This window comes from Phalacrocorax aristotelis, chromosome 6 (assembly GCF_949628215.1).
Source record: "Phalacrocorax aristotelis chromosome 6, bGulAri2.1, whole genome shotgun sequence".
NCBI classification, from domain to species: Eukaryota; Metazoa; Chordata; class Aves; order Suliformes; family Phalacrocoracidae; genus Phalacrocorax; species Phalacrocorax aristotelis.
Genome location: NC_134281.1, coordinates 25,384,306 through 25,408,763, shown reverse-complemented (window position 1 = coordinate 25,408,763; position 24,458 = coordinate 25,384,306). Strand labels below are relative to the sequence as shown.

Genomic DNA, 24,458 nt, shown 5'->3' with positions numbered 1-24,458 from the left:
GCCCTTTCTTGGTTTCAAACAAGTGCAAAACACTTGGTAAGTTTTTCCTGTTAGTGACTGAGAAATTGTGCCCCAGGGTTTGAGAGATGAGCTTTTGCAGTCTTTCCCAGCTGCTGGGAAAAATATGTTAACCCTGCAGTTTTGCTACAGATGGTTTCAAGTGAATCATAAATATGCAGTTTTAGTAAGAGCTATGTTTCATGTTTAGTGATTATATGCTTCATAAAACTGATGATTGCTTGGGTTTCCTTCAGCAAGAAACTAAGCAACTGTCACTTGGATGTGACACAGGGAAGGTTGTAAAGTATGGGAAGGGTGCACAGCTGAAAGGCCCTGGAGCATTTGGGTTTTGTTCCATCAGTGGATGGATGGACCCACAGAGATGGATATTGTACCATGGCCATGCTTTCTCAGCTTTGGATTTTCAGACTTCAATGTCAGCTCATTGTCAGGTTTTTCTTGTTCAAAAAGTGTTTCTAGGTGATGGATGGAAAGGAGGAATACTAACAAAATGATTCACAGAAACGTACTAAACTGTGACTTCTTTTCCAATGTAAGTTAATTTTTGTTCCCAACAGCTAGGATTGAATCTCAATTGAGTCAATTATTTGGAGTGCAGCTCCAAGAACAATATCTGCATGTAGTGGCAGCAAGACATCCACCTTTGTAATGACTGAATATAGTTTTGTATGAAGTGCAAATACATTTAAAATTAATGTACATATGTATATTGCTTTAAATTATATTAATTGCACAGGCAGCTGAAAGTGCCCAGACCCCTGGCTGAGTTAGCTTCACACAAACCCTGTCTTCTGTGTGGTGGTTAAAAGCAAGAGTGCCATGTTGTCAAGTGCAGTGTACCTATTTTGTCCCTCCACCTAGTTTCACCATGGATTAAAGGAAGATAGAAATAGGAACCTGAATAACACAACACACGAAAGGCAGTTGCTGAAAGACATTAAAATCTCTTTCCTTCAGTGTCATAGGCAAGAAGCCAGGATTACAGGAGTTTAAAACTCAGTGGTGTGGTTGTATGTTCTGTAACTTGAACAGATATATGAGAACTTTATCGTATATATCACTGCATGTCTTGCACAGTCTGTATTAAAATCTTTTGTCTATACAAGGCTGAATTCTTGGGTGATTAAATATATCCTGTTTTCAATATTGACTGAAACAGCCTCCACGTTGAAAGTTTCATAAAAGGGTGTTTCTGTGGTCACTTCTGCAAATAAAAGAAATCAGTACATATTCAAAATAGCACAGATGGGTTTACTTTGTGTAAAGTAAAGATGGGTTTATTTTGTGTAATTAAGATCACATGAGACTCAGCTGGTCTTAATTAAAAGTTATCCTCCTTGTATTTTGTTGGTCTTGTATGCCAAGCTCAGAATCCAGTATCAGAATCTAAGATCATGCTAAAAGTGTCTTACAGTTTAACACCCAGCTAGAGTTACTGCAGATTTACCTGTTGACCTCTTTCTGAAGAAGAAGCAGCACCTGTTGTATAGGTAAGAATATTTCTCAGAATAAGAAATGGATTTTCAATAGGACTTGGGTCTTGTGTCTTGCTTTATGGAAGTGTATCTGTGAATATGCTTTCTGATAGTTTAACAGCTAGTTTCTGGACTATAGATGGGAAGAAAAAATATTCCATTAACTTAGACTATTAAAAAAAGGTATTTTTTCAGGCACAAGTAACATAATGAAGTCTAGTTTACCTCACTAACAGGAAACGACAAAAGGTTGTGTTCTCCTCACATGTCCAAACTATTCCACGTTCCTAGAGAATTTAAGGAAGAGTTCCTAGAAATGCAAATAAGTCCCTTTAAAGTGTTTGTCATAGGCACTTACAATAAGCCAACTAAACAGTTGTCATGGTTGTTTTCCACAATAAATTCAGGTTACTGAAAGAGACCTGTTAAGAATATGTATTTTAATTTGCCATGAATGCTTACAAATGATCAGGCAGCCGAGATCAGAGCAGGGGCTTGGGTTTTTTTGTGTGTAGGTTTTTTTTTCCCTCTGCATATCCTTTTATGACCGGTTTAGCCTGTTCACGTTTTCAAGGGTGCACAAGGGTATCCTGGGGAGATTCTGGCCACCCATTGGTTGCCTGGTCTGCATGTCATTTAGTGCTCTGGAAGATGGCCTGGGAAGCAGCTATGAAACTAGATAGTTATATTGGCACAGGTGTGTGTCCTTTCTGCTCTGGAAATACTGTGAGGGCTTATTGGCAGCAAGACAGGCAGGTTCCAAGGTTCATACAAGGTGACATATGACTAGCTTGTCATTGGCATATGCTGTGAAAGTACAGGTTTGCTTTTGAAGGCCATACGTTTTACAGGGTGTAGAGAGAACTGTTCTACATGCTATATTCTAAGACTGTATTATAAAAAAGGTATTACTTACATAAATGAAAGCCATCTTTGTATAAACTGTTACATTCCGTCTCATATCACAGCCTTGGAATTCACAGCTTGCTTTTGCCTTTGTATTTTTTGGGCAAGTTGCTCCACCCCCTTCCCCCCCAGTTTATAAACTAGACTATAAATGTGCAAAACACATGTAAAGTACATGAAAAAAAGTTCAATACCTACGAAGAGTAGGTACATGTTAAGCATGACACTTGCATTATTTATCTCTTACACTGATTCTCTACATCACTGTGCGCACCAGTGACATGAATGTGTCAGTAGTGAAGAATGTGTCGCCATCAGAGAATTAACTAATGAATTCAGCTATACTCAGCACTTGAAGAAACCAGCTTTAGAGCATGGCCATTTCATTGAAATCTACTGATTGCTGTTTTGGTATCTGAGGCTGTAACTGAAGTAGTAGACTGAATACAGAACCAAGTAATTCAATATTTGGCTCCTGGGGATCAAAAACGCTCATGTACTGACATCAAAATTCAAGAGCCAAACAAAAAGAAAGGGGTGTTGCTTTGCTTAATTTACAGCAGTTAAATAAAATCCAGGATCTAAATGTTCCCTTGGGAAGGTACAGTTGTAACTACATTGTTTACACTTAAATGTAAGCACCGAAAAAGTTATTTGCACTTCTCCAGCATCAAGGACTTTGGCTTTCATTCTTAATATTTCTGGCAGTTACGCTGGCAAGTTTACTATTTTGAAATAATTTAATGTACATGCATTTATGTAAGTGATGGACAGTTGTAAGGGTAAGAGGAAGAGCGTTAAGCACTGTTTGTTTAATAAAGAGTACATTAGATCATATCTTGTGTAAGAGTAGACCATACAGCACTGTAGAATAGGATATGCAATTTCTTCAAACTTGATTTTGTTTCTGATAATAAAGCACAGCAAGGTACATGCCTAAAATAACAACAAAATATATTAATTGCCAAATGTTTAATTAAACCTTTTTAATGATACACAGTACAATGTATCCACTACTTTACTAAAACTCACAACAAAAAGCAGGTTTCATATGTTTAAAAATATTTTTCATAATAAATTCATAAATAGATGAAGGAAAAGTATAAAAAATTACTGTAGTATGCAAGCTTGCTCCCTTGTCTCCTCATATTCCAAATGATCTAGTCAGTATTGTGATAAGAAAGTTTAAAAGCTAAGTAGTTACTGATGATTAGAAATGTAGAGCCTGCATCTCTGGAAGAAACCTTGAAAAACAGCAACAAATTTGTCCTAGAAAATGCAGAATAATTTTAACAGTTATAATCCAAACCCCTCGAATAATTTTGGAATGCAGCAAATGAATTCAGTATGAATTAGAGATTTTTATTTTCTCCCCAACAGGTATGCGAGCCAGATTCACCTGAATGCTATTTAGTCTCTGGAGTTGTGGGTTTTATATCTGTCAGATACCAGTGAGTGAGGCACAAAAGAGAGAAAAGCTGGTTGACAGCACTGAGCATATGTGACTATCAAAAATCTTATAAAATAGAAATCTTTAGAAACTGTTACAAATAACTAAATTCACCTTCTGCTCAGTATATGTCTGTATCTACTTTAGTCTGGCAAGCAGGACAGTGTCTGATCTCATCCGTTGGCTTCCCCTGGTCTTGAAATGGTGGGCATATGGAGCACCATGCCAACACTTCACCTTCGCTCTAACTGGTGAATCCCTATTGTTACACCTCCAAAATGTATTACCAAAGTTATTCTCCTCATCAACGTTACCACTCTCTTAAGAAAATGTATACAGCAATATAGCATTTTATTTTGTCAGGTACCAAACTACTTTTCACATTTAAAATAATCTATTTTAATACCATTTATAAAGGGAACAAATGCTTACTTACATCATTGAAATAGGGAATGAACATGAAAAATACAGAGTAATCAGGATGCTCTACCTTTCTCATTAATGTATATTTTTTTCTGCTAACTATTTTTCTTTAGTGCAAAACCAGTTCCACACAACTGCTGTGCTTTTTTGCAATGGTAACTAGATGCTTTTGAATATATTGGTAGGCATCTGTCTGCGGCTTTAATGGCTCTGAAAACTCAGCTCCTTCAGATTGTACCTTCAGATTGTCAAGACAAGTTTGCATGCTGTGTTCAAAGGACAGTCCTTCCTACCATTCTTTTCATGCACAATAGTTTAGATACCCAAAATCACTCCCTCACATCTTCACAAGTCTATAACGCTCACAGAATTTACTGCAGAAAAAACGGGTGTTGATCACTGCGTGTTCTACAGCCCAGTGCAGTGTAATAGGCTGTTACCTAGCAGTTACTGAAAAGAGCCTGGCTTTTGGAAGTATACAGATTGTGTTGGTCAGGTGCCTTAAAAAGAATTTCTAAGGAAATAGTCTCCCATTTAATGTTTTCCTCTGCTTTTATCTGGAGAAAATACTCTTTGTGTCATAAGGGGTTTTTTTTTTATGTATTGAAGAATTAGAAATCATAACAGCTAGCTTGCCACAATTTTGGTCATATGTAAGGTACTTTCTCTAAGCTAAAGTTTACAGAAACTTGGATCCTTTTAGCTAGCTATTACATCTGAGTAGTGTGTACTTTAAGATGTCTGAGTGATTTTTATGGGGGAATTAAGGTTTAAACTTCTACAGAGCAGTCAACGATGAGGTATATGTTCTTACAAAAGCTTAAAACAAGTGACTACTGTTCTTAGTATCCTAGTCTAGGCTTTAAAATTGAAAGATATAGATGTACGATTTTTTAAAATGTTACGTTTATGACTAAGGTAAAAGAAAATAGTTAATTTGTAATTTAGCTGTAATAGCAAATTTTGAATGGGCTAGGTAAACCTTAGACAGAAGTGGCTTAAACAGAAGTAGCTTTGTGAAGCTGCTGTACTTACCTAATACCTTAGCCTGACCTACACTACCTACTCAGGTGTATGATCGCAAAGCTGGACTTGACTGACTTCAGAGTACAGTGTATTATAAACATAAGTAACAGATATTAAGTAACTGTCACAGGAGCATACATGTGCAAAAACCTGTTGGTTATATTTTATCTCGTGACCCTTCAGTGCTTTGTGATATGAAGATTAATCCTTAGTTTTCTGTTAAATTTGAGGTTGAAAGTCAGTAGAACTCAGTCAGCAGTTCAGCTGGATAATCAAATTGGAAATAACTTAACCAAAGTCTAAAAGTATCTTGCAAAAGAAACATGGACAGTGATTTCTTCAATGATGAAGAGAGCCTGAATAAATTTTTATCAAGGTACGATCTTGGATCTTCTAAGGGTTTTCAAATGGTCTCCTGGGGGAGAGAGACATACTTTTTAGCTCATAATGGAAGGAAGAGGTTCTAAATACAGGTTTAAGCCAATTTAATAGCTCTCTAAATGTTACACTATGCTGTCACCATACACTTAACTAGTTTAGCAGTCCACTCGTCTTCTGTCAAATTTCTGTTGTACAAAAAGCTAACAGGAAAACCCATAACTATTTGTGTAGTGTATTATTTTACCTTTGGGAAAGAAAGCATTTTCTTTGACCTGAGTAAGTATTGATTAAACCTAGCACATTTAATCAGACTAAATAGAAAATCTTCCCAGGTTTTACTTTTCCCATTCTTGTGAAGTTATTGTGTTCCCTTGTTCTGCTGGCTGCTGACTCATACGGAAAAACAAGACATTTGTTGACAGTCTGTCTTAAATGATGCCTAAAGTTGCAAACATAATACAGGTAACTGCCTTTACCAGTATTCAAGTAATAGAAACCCTTGTTAAAAAAAAGAGTGAAAAAAAATCACAAGCCTTTTGTGCTTCAAAGAATTCTTTTTAAAGTGCATTTTAATATTTTTCAGTCATGTTAAAAAAAATGCCATCTAAGATCAGGACAGGAGGGTATGCTGGCTATTTTTATCTAACCTCTGGCAACAATTCCATGGACAGCAAATATACTTTTGGGTGGGTTGGTTTGTTTTGATTCTGTAACCCTGCTCTTTTCCAAGTAAACTAAAATGAAATAATAAAAAAAAGCAGAGGGCTAAACTTCTGCTGAAAATCAGAACATCTAGTTGTGAAATAGTTTGGGGTTTTTTTCCTAAAGTGCGTAGTGGGGATTATAATTACATGCTTCCATCTGAGATTTTTTGCTGCTTCAAATAGCTCTAAAACCCAATTCAATTGAGTTAAAAGAAATGTAACATCACCTGGCCAGTAAAAACTAAAATACCCAGGAGGCTGATTCTCTAACTGAAATCTCAGTGAAAAATCAGCACCAAAACATACTACAAAAATAAAACTAAGACAGTATTTCCCAAATCCATTAATTCCTTCTTACAGCATGGAAAAGAATTGTCAAATCTGAGAACAGCCCAATTATAAAGGACTCTGCTCTGTGACTCTGAAGTCACTACGCTTCATTCAACTGTAATTAAATGTAACTATTTCCTCGGATTTTCCCTGTTTGTTAGTTGCACACTCTGCCAAAAACCTGGTTTGTTGCTGTGAGGTCTCCACAGAGAATGCCTGACGGGTTAAACTGAGCGCTCTCCAAGGCTGGAAGTTACCAAAAGGAGAGTAACTTTATTTTTCTGTTTTGTTCTTACTTCATTTTCCTCCAGGACACTGTTCTCCCAAAATAATGCAATAGGGTAAAACTTCAGTGGTCTGTTAATAGATAAATGTTTTGGAAGCAGGATAGGTAAAGATAAACAATTTCTATTAATGAAATAACATACAAAATCATCTTGATTTAGAGAGTCTCATTGCAACATTGAGTAAAACAATCCTATGATGAGAAACTAATAATGTTACTACCTCCCAGTTCCGTCAGGACTGGCATGAGATGGCAAAAGATATTCAAACAGTCAACTGGCTGGGACTATGAGATTAAATAACAGAGGTGTAACTCATAATGGGGCAAATCAAGGAAAGGCTTTAATATTATTTAAAGGTGTTACTGTGTGCATGTGTACATACCGTACTGTACTACTGCAGTAATGCATGTATATTGCACATGACAATCAGCTCTATTATTCAAATAAATATGATCTTTAAAGGCAAAGAAAAAACTGAGCAAGAGCTCCGCTTTTCATAAAGTTCTTAGAACTCTGTGCAGTGTTAGCTGAGCTTCATTTAGTTTTGTAGTTTCCCCCTACCCCACCAAAAGTGACGTGCTTTCCAGTACAGTGAGGGTGATAAAATCATTAGGACTTTTCCTCTGTTCTTAAGTATATTCATTTTTTAAAAAATTTGTTTTGCAAAGCAAGTGTTAGCAGGTTTCTGGGCTGACATTTATTTGGTATTATATTTACATAACTATAAATATTTGTGCAAGTTCCATCCACGATGATGGACTGGATGAGTAACTAGAGAGAAAATTAGCTTAAATCAAAATCAATACAAAGGGTAACAATGCCTACGCTCCTGGGAACCACATTCTGCTGATGATTTCATTTCAGTATTTGCCTCTGCATTCCACTCCTAAGTGTTACGAGGCAGGGATCAACGTCCCTTTCTGTGTTTTTGTAATGTTTTGCATACTTTGGGTACTGCCAAAAAAAAAAAAAGATAAATACTAATGCAAATACATGGTCAGCCAAGGAGATCTGCTTAATAGCAATTACTGCACCATAGTCTTGTTAATGCTCAATTGCCAGTAAACAGGTTTCTTGGCAAATGTTTATGCTGTGAACTCTGATCATGCACTACTGAACTATTCACTTGATGTAGATCAGTGCACATTTGTAACCTGAGGTTTGAAACTGACATTTTACCCGTAAATCTCAGGTTTATCGCTACTTACTCTCTTCACCCAGGTATTCTTTTGGTTTCAATAGGATTAATGGAATTAACCCAACAGGACTGTCTTCCTAATACTTGAATTAAATAGCTATGTGTGTGAATTACAGATTTGATAAAAGTCTTCAGAAGGGGAGTGAAAAGTTCTAAGTTACATTTACTGTTTAATTCTGGTCAAGAAGCTATCAGTCTTGGGAGTATTGTGCTATTACTACTAGACAAAGAAAGGGTTTGGTAATTGAAATAACCTTTCTCTACTGACAGCCCAAGCAGTCATTCATAATTGCTACTAACCTGAAAAAATAAACCAGGTCTTCAGTCTTTGTTCCCTTTTGTTCAGTTAGGTAGGGCATGCAAACTTGCATTACACTTGTTACAGCATAGAAAGGCCAAGAGTCAGAAGACAAAGCCATAGTGTGCTTTACCAGCTGCAGTAAAGAGAATTAACTCTATCCCAACCAAAACCAGCACACATAGTTTTCTACAGCAAAATGAAAACTAATCTGAATTGTTGCCTTCATTTGAAAACACAGCAAACAAATCACCAATGCTGTATTTCACATTTTCTGACTGAAACAGACTAACCTGCAGAATCTCAACCTTCAAGACTAGCTAAAGAGATATAAGGGGGCAAATTGTAAGGAAAAGTATAGCGTTTGCTCTGATTCTACTTGTTTACTAAACAAACCTCAAAACTAAGGAAATGGATGGGTAATTCCTCAGTTCTCCACCTACTGTAAAAACACAATCATTCAGTGACTGCATTGGAAGCAGAATTTATGTTCATTTTGCATCTTGCTCTAGTTTTAAGACAAGTTACAATGTAAACTACTGATTTCAATGAGTAGCAGCAATACTGTTTTTAAATGTGTGTGAATTTTTATTGGTACAGCTTAAATAATTTGGCACTAATTCTGCAAATAGTTAGGTGCTGAGCTTATCTGAGGGTCCACGTCTAAGCATGCAGAACTGCAGGACTATGACCTACAGACTTAAACTACACTATGTTGTGACATAAACTCAAATGCTTGCTAGTATTCTGTATCTTAAGGACCATCTAACCAGGAGGAAAAGCAGTCATCAGGACTGAGTATTAGCTTGGACGGTCTTCATAGTTTCTCCCAGGAGTGGAATAGCGGGTTCACTGATCGCTAACAAGTCTAGAGTTTGGACAATTCTCATTTTCAGAGTCCAGCCACTGCTGGACACTTACTGCCTGTTATCTGTGGATGTAGGAGAGCTGAGAATGTTCTGGAGAATTATCCAAAAATACTACTGAGTATTGCAGCTCAACCTGCCCTTCCATATAAAACATTAGAATTGTGAAAACTATACTAATTGAAAAATGTAAGGCCCTTTTGCTCTTACAACTATGAAACTTGAAAACTAATGCCTTAGATTAGAAGCAAACAGGCTACAAAGCATACGTAACTCCTCAGTTATCTACCTCATAGTTTAAAAAAAACCCTAAAGACCAGAGAATGGTTTAGTATTTTCTGTAGGTAGGTGAATACTATTGAAATCAGGATCCACTAGCCCTTTCTTAAATCTTCCTGATTTTCATACTGGATATATTGAATGGCTAAAAATTGGTGTAGCCCTCGTAGCAAAGCAATCCAATACCTTTTTGATCAAGATTTTCAAAAGGGACAAGTGACTTCACTTTAAGTGGGTGCTTTCTGAAAATGAACTCCTTCAGAGTTATCAGGATTGCAAAAATCACTTGTCACCTCTGAACACCTTTGCTTTGACTGCAGGGTTAAAAATAATCCTGCTTCTGCTCCCTTTGCAAATCCATTTTTGTAAGGTGCTTGAGAGTGTAAGTGCAGAGAGGACCGCTGCCATCAGTACTTCAACTGCATCTACAATGTACAATACAGAGCTGAATCTGAAAGACAACTATATGTAGTTGAATTATGAAATCTCTTTTACTTAAGAGTGTAGACTTTTGATCAACAGTGAAAGATTTTCCAGCTGAGTGTTTTCAAGAAATGAAAAGCAATTGGTAACTTGTGACAGGGAAAGGGAAGCAGTTGAATACAAAGTTGGGAAGGAATCACTTGAAAAGATGCTGGTTTCTTACAACCAAGAAGTTGCAATGCATGCAGTTTTCAGCTATTCTGAGGTCTTCTTTCCCGTTACATGCCCAGATTGTACTTAAAGAGATGGTCTAAAAAAAAATCCCAAAACAAAAACAAAATCCACATATGCCACTTAAGCAATAAACATTCTGGTAACATAATGTCAAATGTATGACCAGAATTAACCCTGTATATGACCATTAGGCACGTGGCAGGAGATCATGGCTACCAGTCAGTTCAAGGTTTCTCTAGTTCCTCTTTCCAGTGGTGCAGGTCTTGAGTTATGGAATGAAATTGAGAGACCTGAGGGCAAAAACTCAATGATACCCACTTGGAAAAGGGAGCTATCACTGTTCAAACAATAACAAATGAAATGCATCTACCCTTTTCTCAAGGCAGTATAACTACTACACTGGTCCAATCCTGCTTGACAGCAAGTCATGTGATATTGCTCAGGTTGATTTTGCTTTTTGTTAAATGATAACTTAAAAAAAAATAATGAAACCTGAGAAAAGGCTCCCCCCCAACTCCCGTTCCAATACTAACTAGCAATCCATATGCCATAGGACAGGTGATTGCTATTTGGTCCTGTAAGCAAAACACTGGGTCATCTGACACTTGAAATACCATTATCAAAGACACTGTCACTTTCTGGTCATTGGTGGAGTGCTGAGGATTTAAAGAGACACTGTCAAGATTGCCTATTCCACAAGTGACCTCCTTTGCTGACAGTTCCATGCTACATCTTCAGAACTTTGGGTATGCATCAGTCTCTTCCCCAACCATCTGCCTCCCCACCCACATCACCAGTTCAAAGTTTTTTCCTCTGCTTTTGTAACTTGTATAAAGGTTACAGAAAAGAAAATGGTGGGGACAAATGTTGAGTAAGTTTTTCAGAGGGCTTGACTTTTAGGACTGCCTCTCAAGAGTCCCTTTTTTAAAAATAAGACACCAAAGCAAACAGGATTGTGTCTAACTTCTACAAAATTGCTGGTTTCACAGGAGGAGGAGAATATGGCTACCATGCTACTCAGCATTAGGTGAAGCACCATCTAAATTCCAGTAAAGTTAGGGATATCACCTAGCTCATATCAGCAACCACACCCCCAGCCTTCTACGACGTCTTTGCTGTCAAGCTTGATGCTGTCAGTATTCTTCTCACTAAACATAGGGCCTCCATGCCTCATCATGAGCTCTGTAGCCATCTTCACAAAAGCCTCCTCCACATTGCTGGAGTCTTTCGCAGAGGTCTCTATGGCACAGATGATATTATCATAGTGTTCAGCCAGACTCTGAGCTTCTTCCAGCTGAACCTCTCGAAGGCCACTTAGGTCAGACTTGTTTCCTGAAGAAAAAGAAACAACAGAGTAATTTATAATGACTATTTATGTCAGAGTAAGCAGGAGATTCTCAGGTTGCCCAGAGAAGCTGCAGAATTTCCATTCTTGGAGATTCTCAAAATTTGACTGAAAAGACCCTGACCAACCTCACATTAGCCTCGCTGTGAGCAGGAGGTTGGACTAAATCTCCTAAGCCCTTTCCAACCTGTGTTTCTGTTTGACTCGTATAAAGAACAGAAAAGGTCAGTAACCAAATAGTGGTGGCTGTAGACCTTAACAGAAGAAAAATGGGCAAGAAATGAAAGCTAAAACCGTTTTGTGAAAACAACAGCAGTCTGCTGATTCCTAGCGAACTCCAGAATCCTACTGACATTGTATTAGTGGGTCTGCAGGCCCCCGAGAGCCATGTCACAGTCAGAAACATTGGGGCTGGGAAGCAGAACTTCTAGCAGAGAACTGACAAACCCCGATTGCCCTGAAGTCCTTCCGAAATTCCCTGTCTGCTGAAGTATGTGGGTGTTCCAGTTCACCAAAACATGTCGGCTTGATATGGTGGAGCTTCTTTGGCCACTGGAAACCTTATGGTCCTTATCATGAGAACAGCTCCATGGCAGCTGTGCCTCAGAACCTGGAAAACTTGGGTACACAGTTCTCTGTTAAGAGAGACGCAAAGGATGCAAAGCTGGCTTCTGATACAAGTTTGCTATTTCTTAACAGAAGGTAATCAAACCAAAACATTTCTGTTTTGATGAATCAGCACTTTCTAATTTAAAAAAAGGGAAATTTCCCATCAGATCTATTACATACATCTTAACTTCAACCAAAAATAAAACTTTTAACCATCTTAAGCAAGTATTGCAACTAATTACATTTTACAGTGACCTGTAACACTTGGTGTTAATATTTTTAACTCACCAATCAGTAATTGTACTATGTTGGAACCGGCATACTTTCTCACATCCTCGATCCAGCGAGGAATGGACAGGAAAGAGCCTCTCTTGCTGATGTCATAGGCTAGGATTGCTCCATTGGCGCTGCGGTAGTAACTCTGTGTGATGGTTCGGAATCTCTCCTGGCCAGCCGTGTCCCAGATCTGCAACTAAACAAAACAAAGCACACAGTGAGACACTGGCTAGCAAGCTCTCCTGAATCAAAAGATAGGACTTGATTTAATAGCCTCATTATAAATCTCCCTTATATGTAATACATTCTGGCATCACATTTTTCTAGTCCTTTGTTCATGATTTAAGGATCATAATATACACTGGAGAACCTTTTTGCACTTGGCTGCTCAAAGTTTATATCTGTATTGAGAAACTCAGTTCCTGCAGGTGAGCTCTGATGCATCCTTCTGTTGCAGATTATGAAATTATCACTTTTGTGTGTCCAGCCCTACCCCTTTGTCACCTTCTCTAGCAGAGTTAGCCAAACAAGATATTAGCCCATAGCCAAGCCATTCTAGCTCATCATCTCGTGTGTCACTGAAACCACAGGTGGGTTTTCACTAGCATATTGTCTGAGGTACAGACATGGTTTTGCCAGTTCTGCTACAGGGGCAGTAATGACTGGAGTACAATGTGCTGGTATCATCTGAGGCCACTGATGCTGTTTTATAAGGAACTATGACACAATTAAAATAATATATATGGATTACATAGAACATATAAAAGAATGTATAAAAGAAATGCCAGCAATTCTATGTTTCAATAAAGTCAGTCAAAGATCTAGTCAGTCTACTTACCTGCCCTTTTTTAGGTGGTAGAACAGACATTACATCTGAGCAGGAAGAAGTGCTTAGCTTACATACTTTTGCCTAAATCCAGCAGCTATGAGTTTAGTACGAGGGTTTGAGTTCCCATTACTAGATGTTCTAGAGGAAGAAGCCGAATAACTCAGACTGGACAAACACAACATACTGCTCATAGTGAAAATGTCTTTTTAAATCCTCTTGTTTTACAGGTTGTCTAATGTCCTGGAACATGACAGCTTATATTCCAGGAGCTTTTTACTAAAGTAACTGTGGATGTTCTCATTCTCTGTATAAATCTCTAATCCTTTCTGAATCTTTAAAAGCTCTTGGCTTCAATATATAGTAGCAATGAAACCAAGGAATTTCCTTTTACAAATTTTGTATTTTCTGTCCCCCTGTTGTACTTTCACTTCTCTATCCCCAAACGATAAACGAGACACCACTGCTTGTCTTTTGGTGACATTCCTTATATTCTGCATCTCCTCTTTACTGAGACAGGACAGAAGCAAATACTCCCGGGTTCTTAAATCTTCCCATATTGTGGACCTGTTATGTATTAGTTCCTCTCTCTGAACTTCTTTCTTTTAAAGAGCTGACAACAACTTCACATAACACACCAGTGACGTTTTCTACCAAATAACATGGAATCATTTTTCCACGTCTTTCTTTTGCACGAGTATTTTGTTTGTATTTTCTGACTCTGCTGCATGATTAAGCAGAACTGATCAGATCACTTTCCTGTGCTGAACAAGCATTTAGATCCCAAATGATGTATGTACAGCTTAAAAGAAATCAATCCAATGAAAGAATACTACTCAATCCTGGTAAGAGTTTTCTCCGAGAAGGGAAAGGGACTGTAATGGACTCAGAGAACCAAAAAGCAATGATTATTAATGGAACAGAAAATGATTTAGAGCAGTCAACAGACAGTTACTAGGGACAAGGAAGTTCATGGCAGGTTTATGTATGATGTTGTCTGTACTTAAGTCTCCCACTAGACCTTTGTGTCTGTTACGTACTTTTAAATCTCAATATGTGATAAGGCCAACTGCAAAACAAGGCTAATAATAATTGCCCAGCTCTTGGGAGAGGTCCAAGAGATCCTGTGCATTCAGAAGAATTATGAACTTATAAAAAAAAACAATATCAAAACCCCCCAAAATCACACATTTATTTATATTGTGTGAAAAGCGTACCATAAACCAAAAATGATTTACCTGCAGTGTGACTGAGCAAGCCAGTCTTAGGCCTTGAGCTGTATACTGGATTTTAAATGGATAATATGGATATGATATCCTATTTTATAGGAAAACCTCTGTATAAATACATTCCATACAATTACAGAATCATTGAGGTTGGGACAGATTTTAAGGAGGTGACAAAGCCAACTGCCTGCTCAAAGTGGGGTCAGAACTTAACTCTTCCAGGAAGAACTGCTCCATGGTTTTCCCAGGGACTGAAATGGGCCTGACCAGCTTGTAGCTTCCAGGATTTCTTGCCCTTTCTGAAGATGAGTACGATACTTGCCTTTTTCTGGTCCTCCCCGATTTTCACAGCCTTTCAATAGTGATAGAGCAACCTCAGAATGTCACTAGCAAGATTTCACAGCACCTCTACACATTTTTTATTCAAGCATTTATGTCTGTGTGTTCACAGGACTGAACATACAAAGTTGCTGAAGCCCTGAGTGTCCTACTGGGAACAGCACATCCCACAAGTTTGACCTTCCCAGGAGCTCAGACAGCAGTCTTCCTCCCAGCTCATACCCTCCAGGTAGGCCATTTCCCTCCAACATTTGAAGTTTGTACCCCACCACTTGTCACCCCCCTTTTGTGTAAGGACTTTGAATATAGCTTTTTACATGATCTTCAATTTGTTGTGGTTTTGCTTTCATTGCTGAGACTACAGTATGTATTAGACCTATAAGCAGACACTTTCTTCGCAAACATATATACCAACTGACACACCTGTTTGTCACTGTTCCCATCACTTCTATTGGCAGACAGAGCTAGGAGTGCTCGCTCTTTCAGGGAAAATCAGTCAAATAAGGGCTTGGCTTAACGACTTGCTTAAGCCCAGCTAAGACCATACTGTCATCAAAGACTTGCTACCCCAGCTGCATATCCTTGCCCTCTCCCTGCATTGCAACTAGCACCTGTTAATCTGATTCACCATATGGTTAATTCACTGATGTAACTGAAAAATAGGGTTTTTCCTTTTGTTTGAAGGGTTAGCGCCAATTATGCAGCCACATGGTACTGAAAGCACGCAGACTGCATGGGGAGGAAGGTGTGACGATCTTTTAGAGCAATGGCAAAGTTGTCTTGAACCAATCATGGATGTGCCCCTTCAGTTTAACTTGTTGCTGACAGTGGGTGTGAACCAATCCAATAACCTCACCTGAACCTGAGTAAGGAGTGCTTGTTCAGTCTCCTCTGGCAGACCTACGCAGAGATGGTAGCTTCAGCTACTAAGAATCAATCTGCCTTACAGCATGCTCAGTGTGCAAAAGTACTTTTTGGGAGGCTAATAACAACTCACTCCTTACAATTTGGAAGCTTGAAAACCTTCCCTGTCACATTGTTTGAAGTTTTAATAACTGTCTTATTTTAAATCACTACAGATACACAAAGAGTATGCAAGAATTATGAACCAGATTACCCAATTTAAAGACTCTGTATTCCTACAGGCAAAACATTTCATTTGCTTGACAGCGTCTTTAGAAAACTTTAAGAAAGCTATTTCTGTATAGCATGAATCAGTCTGATCCATGATTAAAAAAATAATTTAAGTCTTTACAAAAATACCAGTATTTATCCTAAGTAAACACTGTTTTCTCCAGTAGGTGTACAGAGATACATTTCAGACAATTTATTGAAAAAGAAACATGACAACTATATATAAATACCAACCACAACTATAATTTAAAACCACCATTTTATAGTAAAACGTTTACATCCTCTCTTTTATGCTATATTTAGAAGTATGTAACTCTTGACAAGAAATAACAACTGGAAATTCTTTGGAAAAAAATTTAGTCTTAGTATTTCTCATTTAAGAGTCCCTCAGTATAAGTTAGATATTAAAATCAAAATACCAAATGAACTGTACTAGCCACAGGTTACAAAAAAAGAGAGATATGATCATATGTTCTTTTGTGTTGTGTAAATGTATCACATATGCAGCATATGACACAAAGTTGTTCTTTATTTCCTCAATTTAAGTGCTTCAGCTTTGTAAATAACGTGATGGAAGCCATGTCTGTCACTTAGTAACCTTTTTAAGCAACTCCTGATTTTTTTTTGCAATCACTTTGGCAACAATTTTAGTGTAAAACACACAGAGAGAAGGTGGGATTGCTGGAGAACTGTGTTAAGTTCTTTTGAGGATACTAAGGAAAAACAGCTATGAAATAAGAGATTGGTAGCAGGCTTTTGAGGGGGCATCTCTAGTAACAAATTAGGACAGGATAAAGAACAAATACCCATTGTTCAGAAGGAATATGACAGAATACCCTAAGTGAACAAAGACAAGGAGATACCTATTGGATGCCAATTTACTTACAAAAGCTGGTTATTTTAATCTGCTTTTAGCTTTGGATTTTTTGGACAGCAGAGCCCTTAGCACTGGCTGGTACTGAATAGCAAAGTGCTAAACCAACTATTAACTCCTGTGAGACTTTTAATTACTCCATATAATCACCATAGAATTGGAGCTTTCTGTAAGTACATTAGGCAAAGTCTTGAACATCTTTCATATTTGCTTCTTCCCCTTTTCCTGTTGGGAAGGAGTACATGTCATTCACCCCTTGCAAGGACACAGGCTGCGGTCTGACTGGCTGGGGAGCAGCTGTGCTGAAAAGGCCCTGGAGCCAGTGGTGTCCTGGCAGAATCCTGACCTGTATTCACAGGACTGAAGGCAGCAGATCAAGAGAGGTGATTACTCCCCTTTACCTGGCACTTTTTGATTCCAACTTTGGAATCCAGTTTTGGGCCCCCATACGAGACAGACATTAAGTACCGGAGCAAGTTTAGGGGAGGACTGTCAAGATGGTCAGGTAGTTGGAATCTACCCTGTGAGAAGAGTCTGAGGGAAGCAGGCTTACTCAGCATGGGATAGGTATTTGAGATGGCCTGTTAGCTGCTGTCCCATACCAATGAGAGGTTACTGAGAAGACTGAGCCAGGCTCTTCACAGTGGCACAGGATGGGAAGATGAGACACGAGAGAAAAATTGAAACAAGGAGTTTTTCAACTTGATGTAAGGATGAAAACAGAAGGTGGTAAAATTTATGGTGGGGCTCTGGACAATCATTCTGGGATGTCTGATTAGGCTTAAAGAAAGCAGAGTTTCAACTATAGAGAGACACAAAATGTTGAAAATTGTGAGTGATAGTTGACCAAAGAGCACAGTAAACAAGCATTATCAAATGGTTTGATGTGGACTCTTCTTGCATTGATAAACATAGTTTATCAAAGGTTAATGTTTAACAAATGGCCTCAAGCCACATCAAATAATTTCTCCCTCCCTTACTTCCTACATCATTTATTAAGTACTTTACTGATTCTTCTAATCATGGGAGTTCAGGATTACTTTTGCTTGTGAAGCAGCGTTAATAATAACGAAGTACATCCTATAGCTGATACCTTCCTTTACAAAGACAGAAATTGCACTTTTGTGCTATGAATTCTTCAAAATACAGCAACTTCGATAAAATTTCACAGTAGTGAAATGGTGGATGCGAAGACCATGCTAAATGATTCTTAACCTACTGACCATGTCCAAATCCTTTCATCCCAAATGGCAAACAATAATACACATTTCTGTACACTGGCAAATCACAACACTTGCTCCTAAAACGACTTACTGAAACAATCTTGCAATTTAATCAATACAGCTTCTGCCAAAAGCAACAAAAGTAACATAGCAATGTATTTCACTTTAAAGTGATATTCATACACAGAACAGTTAGGATAAACTGCTCCACCTGATTGTTTCCCTACAAAATTTTCAGAGAATGAGGAATCCCTGTTTGCTGGGAATGTGGCACTCCTGTTTGCTCTACCATTATGAGCATCGAAGTAGCTGACAGAGAAGAGCGCTACACTTTCCCCTGGATTTCAAAGAACATTGCTTCCATGTAATAACGAAGAGCTTCATTTGTATTTGTTTAGCAATGTTATTAAATACAACAGGCAGGAGACAAGACAGTTATCAAGTCATAACTTTATATTACTTGCAATTTGGCCAGATAATGACACATTACATTTTGGGCCATTCTGAAAGGAATAGAGTTACAGTTATGAGGCTTGAATAAAAGCCAAGAATCTTGATATCATATGGACTGAAAAAGCTTGTAAATTAAACAGTGTGATGATACATAAAAAAGTATGTTATAAAAGGAATTTATTTGTTTTCAAACGTTCTTCTCTCCTGCTGCTTTCTGAAAGATCTAGTAAGAGAGGAGAAAAACTATGGCATAAAGAAAAAGATATATTAAAACACTATGAAATGACAGCATCAAGTAGACTTTAAAGTCATCCAATTAGTTTATCAGTTCTCAGGAGGAAATTAATCAGAAGAAAAGGAATTTTGTTATTACTATCCAAAATTCATGGACTTGGACTTAGGAATATTATTGCCCATCATTATGTAAAAAAAAATCTTAGTTCCACTGTTTTATAAATATATTTTCTTACAGTGACATAACAGTTACAAAACATTTTTGTTCTGTTTGCCAGATTCTTTCTATCACTCAAAGAACAATTAATTATTTTATCAATAGGATTTTAATCACTATGCATTAAGTCAACAACCACAACTTTTGGGAACTACAGTCTGTACTCTAGGATTTAATCAGCTAAGGAGGATGTATTTTAGAGATTAGTATGTCACAATTTCAACCTGTTAAACAGCATATAGTAAAGCATTTTTTATAAATGAAGATAGACTGTAGACTTTTCAGAAAGCTGAGGGGAGGAGATTCTGGATATATGCTGGTCAGAATTTGCCATTGTGATAAAATTCAAGGTGGGCATCACAGGTAACTTTGACTTTGAAGTTCCATTAGAACCCAATGTGCTAATTCCCTGCCTGGCTCTGTGCCACGCAGCCTGCCTTTTAGCTCCAACACTTACAGGAGCCCGTGGCTCACAACTGCCTGTCGCAGAGGCAACTGGCTTGTATAATCCCAGAGGACAATACCTCAAATTGGAATTGGAGATCTTAAAGAACAAGAAGAGAAACAGAAGACTGGATGACACAGACAACCTTACATATTCTTCCTCTCTGGAACTGATAAATCTCAGCAAATCAGGGTTAGCACATATTGGGGGAAGCTTACACCACCAGCACTCTACTGTTTTATTCCTAAAGAGAAAGTTTCACTTATCAGGACTGCCCATGAATAGCTCCTTTCTCAAGCACTGATGCCTCTTTATATATGAAGTTTAGTCAGCTTCAGTAGCTGATGAAGCAGTAGTGTATGAAATATAATTTGAGACACTTGAATACAGCTTTAAGATGCAAGGAAAGCCTTGAGTTAAAAAGTTATTTACAGATCCTTAACCTTTATATCACGACATTGCTTTTTTTCCCCTTATCCAACAAAAATGCATCAAAAGGAAGACTTAAAATCCTTGGGCTCCAAATGTTTCAGAAATATTACATAACTGTAATTTGAAGTTCTAAACATAAATGGACAGACACTAACACAATTTTAAAATGTTTGCTTCAATCATAAAATAAGCATCTGATTCATACTCATTCAGTTGTGTTGTAATATTATACTCAGCCTGACTAAAAATGAAGCTTAGGCCACTGGGGATGCAGAGCAAGTAGTTTTCAAAAGTTCCTTGGCACTTTTTTGTACACACTGTTGTTCTGAAGGAACTTCTAAATATGAGCTTATGAAACATTACGAAAATGGGAATTTTCTTATTCCTGCACCATTTGCTAAGAAGAACATAAGGCTTTGCATTTCTTATGGAGATACTGTCTTGAGTAGCATAAACCCATAATGAAATCAGAGCAGCGCAGAGAATCCCTTGGCATGCTTTTGTAAGGATCTTTTTGTAAGGTCAAACAAACTTTATTTTAAGCATTCCTGAACACCTCTTGATTTGAGGCATCCCAATCAACAATTTATCTGAAACTCTTTTAAGCAAGTTTGTCTCACGTGACTGAGACAGAAACAATGAGAAACACAGTGTATCTCTCTAAGAGCACATCTACAGGCTTGTTTACTAATGGGTTAGGATACGATCTGTTCAGCTAGCTAAAGCTCTCCTCCTAAAATCACTATAACCTACACCAGAACCAAATTTGTAAAGTGTGCAAGATACACACACCTGATGGTAAGAATTTATTTACCTACTTTATAAGGGAGCTCACAAAAGTATAATAAAATGCCTCTGTGTTTTCTATTTCCTATAACATGCTGAACAAACCTACCCAATTAGACGGACTGCTCTGAAATCTCAACCCAGCTGGAAAAGCCTGACTGTAATTTAAACTTCACATACAACCTTAACAGGCCCAAAAAACTCCAAACCTTCAAGCAAATCTTTTCATATTCTAGCTGTGTCCCTGACTCAGCAGCTAACAAAAATGTCTGTAAGGTAATCAGCAACAATGTTGGATTAATTTGCCTAAAATAATGCTTAAAATACCCTTCTTCAATCTGCGCACCCCTAATTTTTTCCTCAGTGGAAGTACAGAACAATCCAAAGGAAAAGCAAGCATCAAGAGGCTTACATTTTCTTACTTGCTTTTTGTAAAATACTTAGAAATAACCCACAGGTTTTGTTACAGCTGACTACTAATACAGGAATATTCGGGGGTAAGTAGTGACAACATGAAAAAGCACACCTAGGAAGTTTGGGTTTCGTCCTGAACTCTCTCTTACTCTCTCTCTCCTACTCCCGAAGTCTGTGGCTGAGACCCCTGGCACCAGGAACAGACACATTTGTCACTTTCTATGTGCCTGGTATTTAAATGGAGCCAGGTTTCCATCTGAAAGGAGAAAGCCCACTTCTAACAGCTCACTTGCTAGAAAGCCAGATGAGATACTAAGAGCACGAACAGAAAATCTGAGTTTCCTTTTCTACTGCTAACCCCAGCCATACATGACAGGAAAAAGTGTAACGCTACCAAGGAAGGAAACACCTTCACTACGTGTAGAATATCTAGTACCCCTCCTTTCCTAAAAAAAAATGTGAGCCTTTATTTCTTCCTTTTTCTGCAACTTTCTCTGCTCAATATTCTGCTAGCCAAGGTTAATTTATAAGAAAAAGACAATAGAGGAATTTAACACCTACTTTGGTAAACACAGACCAAAATTCAACTGCAATTACCATATTTGTGTCACCTTTCATCTCAAAAGCTTTACAGTTTCATGTGAAGTCCCAGGCAGTGACTGCATTAAGTTCTTTTTAGTCCCACTGGGGACAAGTAAGGATAGCTGTGTGACTCCATTCCAGAGGGGGCTGGTGGAGGGATTTATTCCAGCAGCCCCCTACAAACTGAAGGTGCTTTGAGCCTTTTTTCCTGCTGTTTGATCATGCTTCTGTGCACAGAGGCCAAGTCTGTTGTAGTGAATTTGTGCCACTGAGAGCCCGAGGATAATTCCACCTGGTAAATGTCCTATCCTCCTTCTAACCCTAACAACGAGCTGATTTTCTCCAGCATAAAAAAAAAATCAGAAGTTGATTAGTTATGGTTTGAGAACAACTATAAAAGATGCACTTTGAGACACCCTGTAATCAGTGTCTTAAGATAACTTTTAATATGCCTAATTTAACAACCGCTCCCCCAGCTTCTCTCAATCTGCCAGTTCCACATCCCTTTCTGCAAAACACGACAGTCCAGCTGAGGTTTCTTCTGGCTTGTGAATAAACCATCGCCAGAAGCCTGCCTGAAAAGAGAAGTGCTGCACTTACAGTACAGCGAAGGCATAGTGTGTCCTGAGGGTTTGCAACAGGGCCTTTACCAGCGTCCGTGCGGTGCCGATGAGAAACCAGGCCGGCTTGCGGCTACACAGCTCGTCCTGCCGTAGCAAAACAAGTTATACGATGCGTTTGGTCCCTCCTCGCCCGCAGGAGCAGTTCGGGAAGGCGGCACCGGCGCTGAGCAGCCCGTCCTCCCAGCGCAGCAGCAGCGGGACGGGGCCGCGGGGGATGCCCTCAGGCGGAGGGCACCGCTCGCCGCCGCCTCCTCCGGCAGTCGGGACGGGGCCGCCCGGCCCCGCGCTCCGCGGCGCCGGGGAGGAGGCGGGGGGACAGGCCGGGAGGTGAGCCGCAGCTCCCCGCCCGCTCCGCCGGCCCCGGAACCGGAGCGGTGCGGTGTCGGACCGCTCCCTCCACCCCGGGCGGCCGCTCCGCTCACCTTCACCCGCTTGCCCTGGATCTCCAGGCTTTTCATGGTGAAGTCCACGCCGATGGTGCTGCCCTGGCGCTCAGAGAAGGCCCCGGTTTTGAAGCGCTGTACGAGGCACGTCTTGCCCACGCTGGCATCCCCGATGAGCACCAGCTTGAAGAGGAAGTCGTAGCTCTCCTCCGGGTCGGGGCCGGGCCCCGCCGCCGCTGCCCCCGGCGCTGCCGGACCGGGCATGGCGCCGCCGCCCTCCGGACTTCCGCCAGGCGCCCCGGGCAGCCAGGCTCTGCTCTGCGCAGCGCCTGCCGCGCTGCGCCGGGCCGGGCCTAGCGCCGGGCCCGCCTCCCGCCTGCCCCCTCCCTCTCTCCGCCCCAGCCCCCGGTGGGCTGGTGCCGGTGGGGCCTGATCGGGTCGCCGCCCGTCGTAAACCGCAGTGTGCGGGCAAACAGGGGAGTTAGTCCGCCGGCCTAAGTGGCACTGGTGAGCCATTAACCGCTACCGGTGCCCGAGTCCTGTGCGGGGGACCTGCACATGCGAGTATTCGTCCACATTCCCGCTGGAGTGACATATCTTTGTGATGTATTCCTTCTGATACATTTTACAGTTACTGACACGTAGACATAAACAGGTGCAATTACACCATTAAGTCATCCAGGAAGTGCAGCTGATCTGCTTTGTTGGCTTTTCATTTTTAGGTCTGAGCTGGGGTGTGGTTTGTTTCCAGAGAACAGTCCAAGACTCAGGGCTACAGTTTTTCACCTTTGCAAGGTGCTGCACTGCTCAAGCATGTCTTTAAAACTGTTAACATTGTGCTATGTGTCTTACATATGCATGTGCATATGTGTAGTTATATATTGCATCACAAACCGGTTATGTGTATTGAGGTACACTTACCTCAGCAATCTGGAATTGTGTTTTTACTGCTACCTGGGATATCCACAAAACAAACTGTTCTTTAATAGGTACTTTCCTTTAGATTATGTGGTGAGCCAAGCTGCTAATAAAAATCAGCTTTACTTACAAAATACTTTGACATAGCACATTTCGTTAGTCTGTTCTTTGTAACAAAGATTTGCTAAATTCCTTCCTCATGGTTTCAAATGACAAAATTGTGAAATGAGACTTTTTAATGGCAGAGATTGGGAGTTAAATTTTCCCAAAGGTGGTTGTGCAGGAGGAGAACAACCTGATTTATGACTGAGCCAACATAGGCTAACCAGGCCAGCTTGTCTTGAATTGCCCTGAATCAATGGATATTTGGGTGGCTTTGTCATGATTCCTTTTCAGGTCTCCATATATATTTTTGGTGATCCATGGTAACCTTCCAGCCAGAGCAGAGGTAAGAGTATCCTGTCAGGCTGGAACAAAGGCTTTCTCTTCCTGGTAGCCTGCAACTGCAAATTAAGCAGGCCACTGAATTCTAGGATATTGACCAATGAGGACAGAAAGTGTTAAAGAGGAGGTAAGACATCACTGTGCATATGCTCTCATGTTAATTAGAACATTTAATGTTTTCAGCATCTGAGCAAAGCACTTCAGGAAATTTAGAGTATTTAGGAAGAAACATTGCTAGAGATGTCAGCCTTTAATATTTAAAATTCATTGTATAACCTCATTTTAGTGGAAAAACAGAGGTACTATTTCCATTAAGATAATTATAAATCAGGTATTCTGTTACCCTTGAGGTAGATAATTCTGAACTTTTTCGT

General features: G+C 39.4%; 1 protein-coding gene across 1 annotated transcript; it reads right to left on the bottom strand.

Moving 5' to 3' along the window:
- Window positions 1-3,359: 3,359 nt before the first annotated feature.
- RAB43 (RAB43, member RAS oncogene family) lies at window positions 3,360-23,082 on the bottom strand. Its single transcript, XM_075096706.1, has 3 exons — window positions 22,762-23,082; window positions 12,544-12,727; window positions 3,360-11,633 (listed from the first exon to the last, which is right to left on the bottom strand). The coding sequence occupies exons 1-3, from the start codon at window positions 22,984-22,986 to the stop codon at window positions 11,380-11,382; spliced, it is 663 nt and encodes a 220-aa protein (XP_074952807.1). The 5' UTR covers window positions 22,987-23,082; the 3' UTR covers window positions 3,360-11,379.
- Window positions 23,083-24,458: the final 1,376 nt, after the last annotated feature.

Excerpts from the sequence above, each read along its gene's own strand:
- RAB43 (XM_075096706.1), bottom strand. The coding sequence starts at position 22,986 with ATGCCCGGTCCGGCAGCGCCGGGGGCAGCGGCGGCGGGGCCCGGCCCC. Across the intron at positions 12,728-22,761 it reads TCCAGGGCAAGCGGGTGAAG|TTGCAGATCTGGGACACGGC; the intron begins GTGAGCGGAGCG and ends TGTTTTGTTTAG. Across the intron at positions 11,634-12,543 it reads CATAGTACAATTACTGATTG|GAAACAAGTCTGACCTAAGT; the intron begins GTGAGTTAAAAA and ends CTTTTTCTTCAG.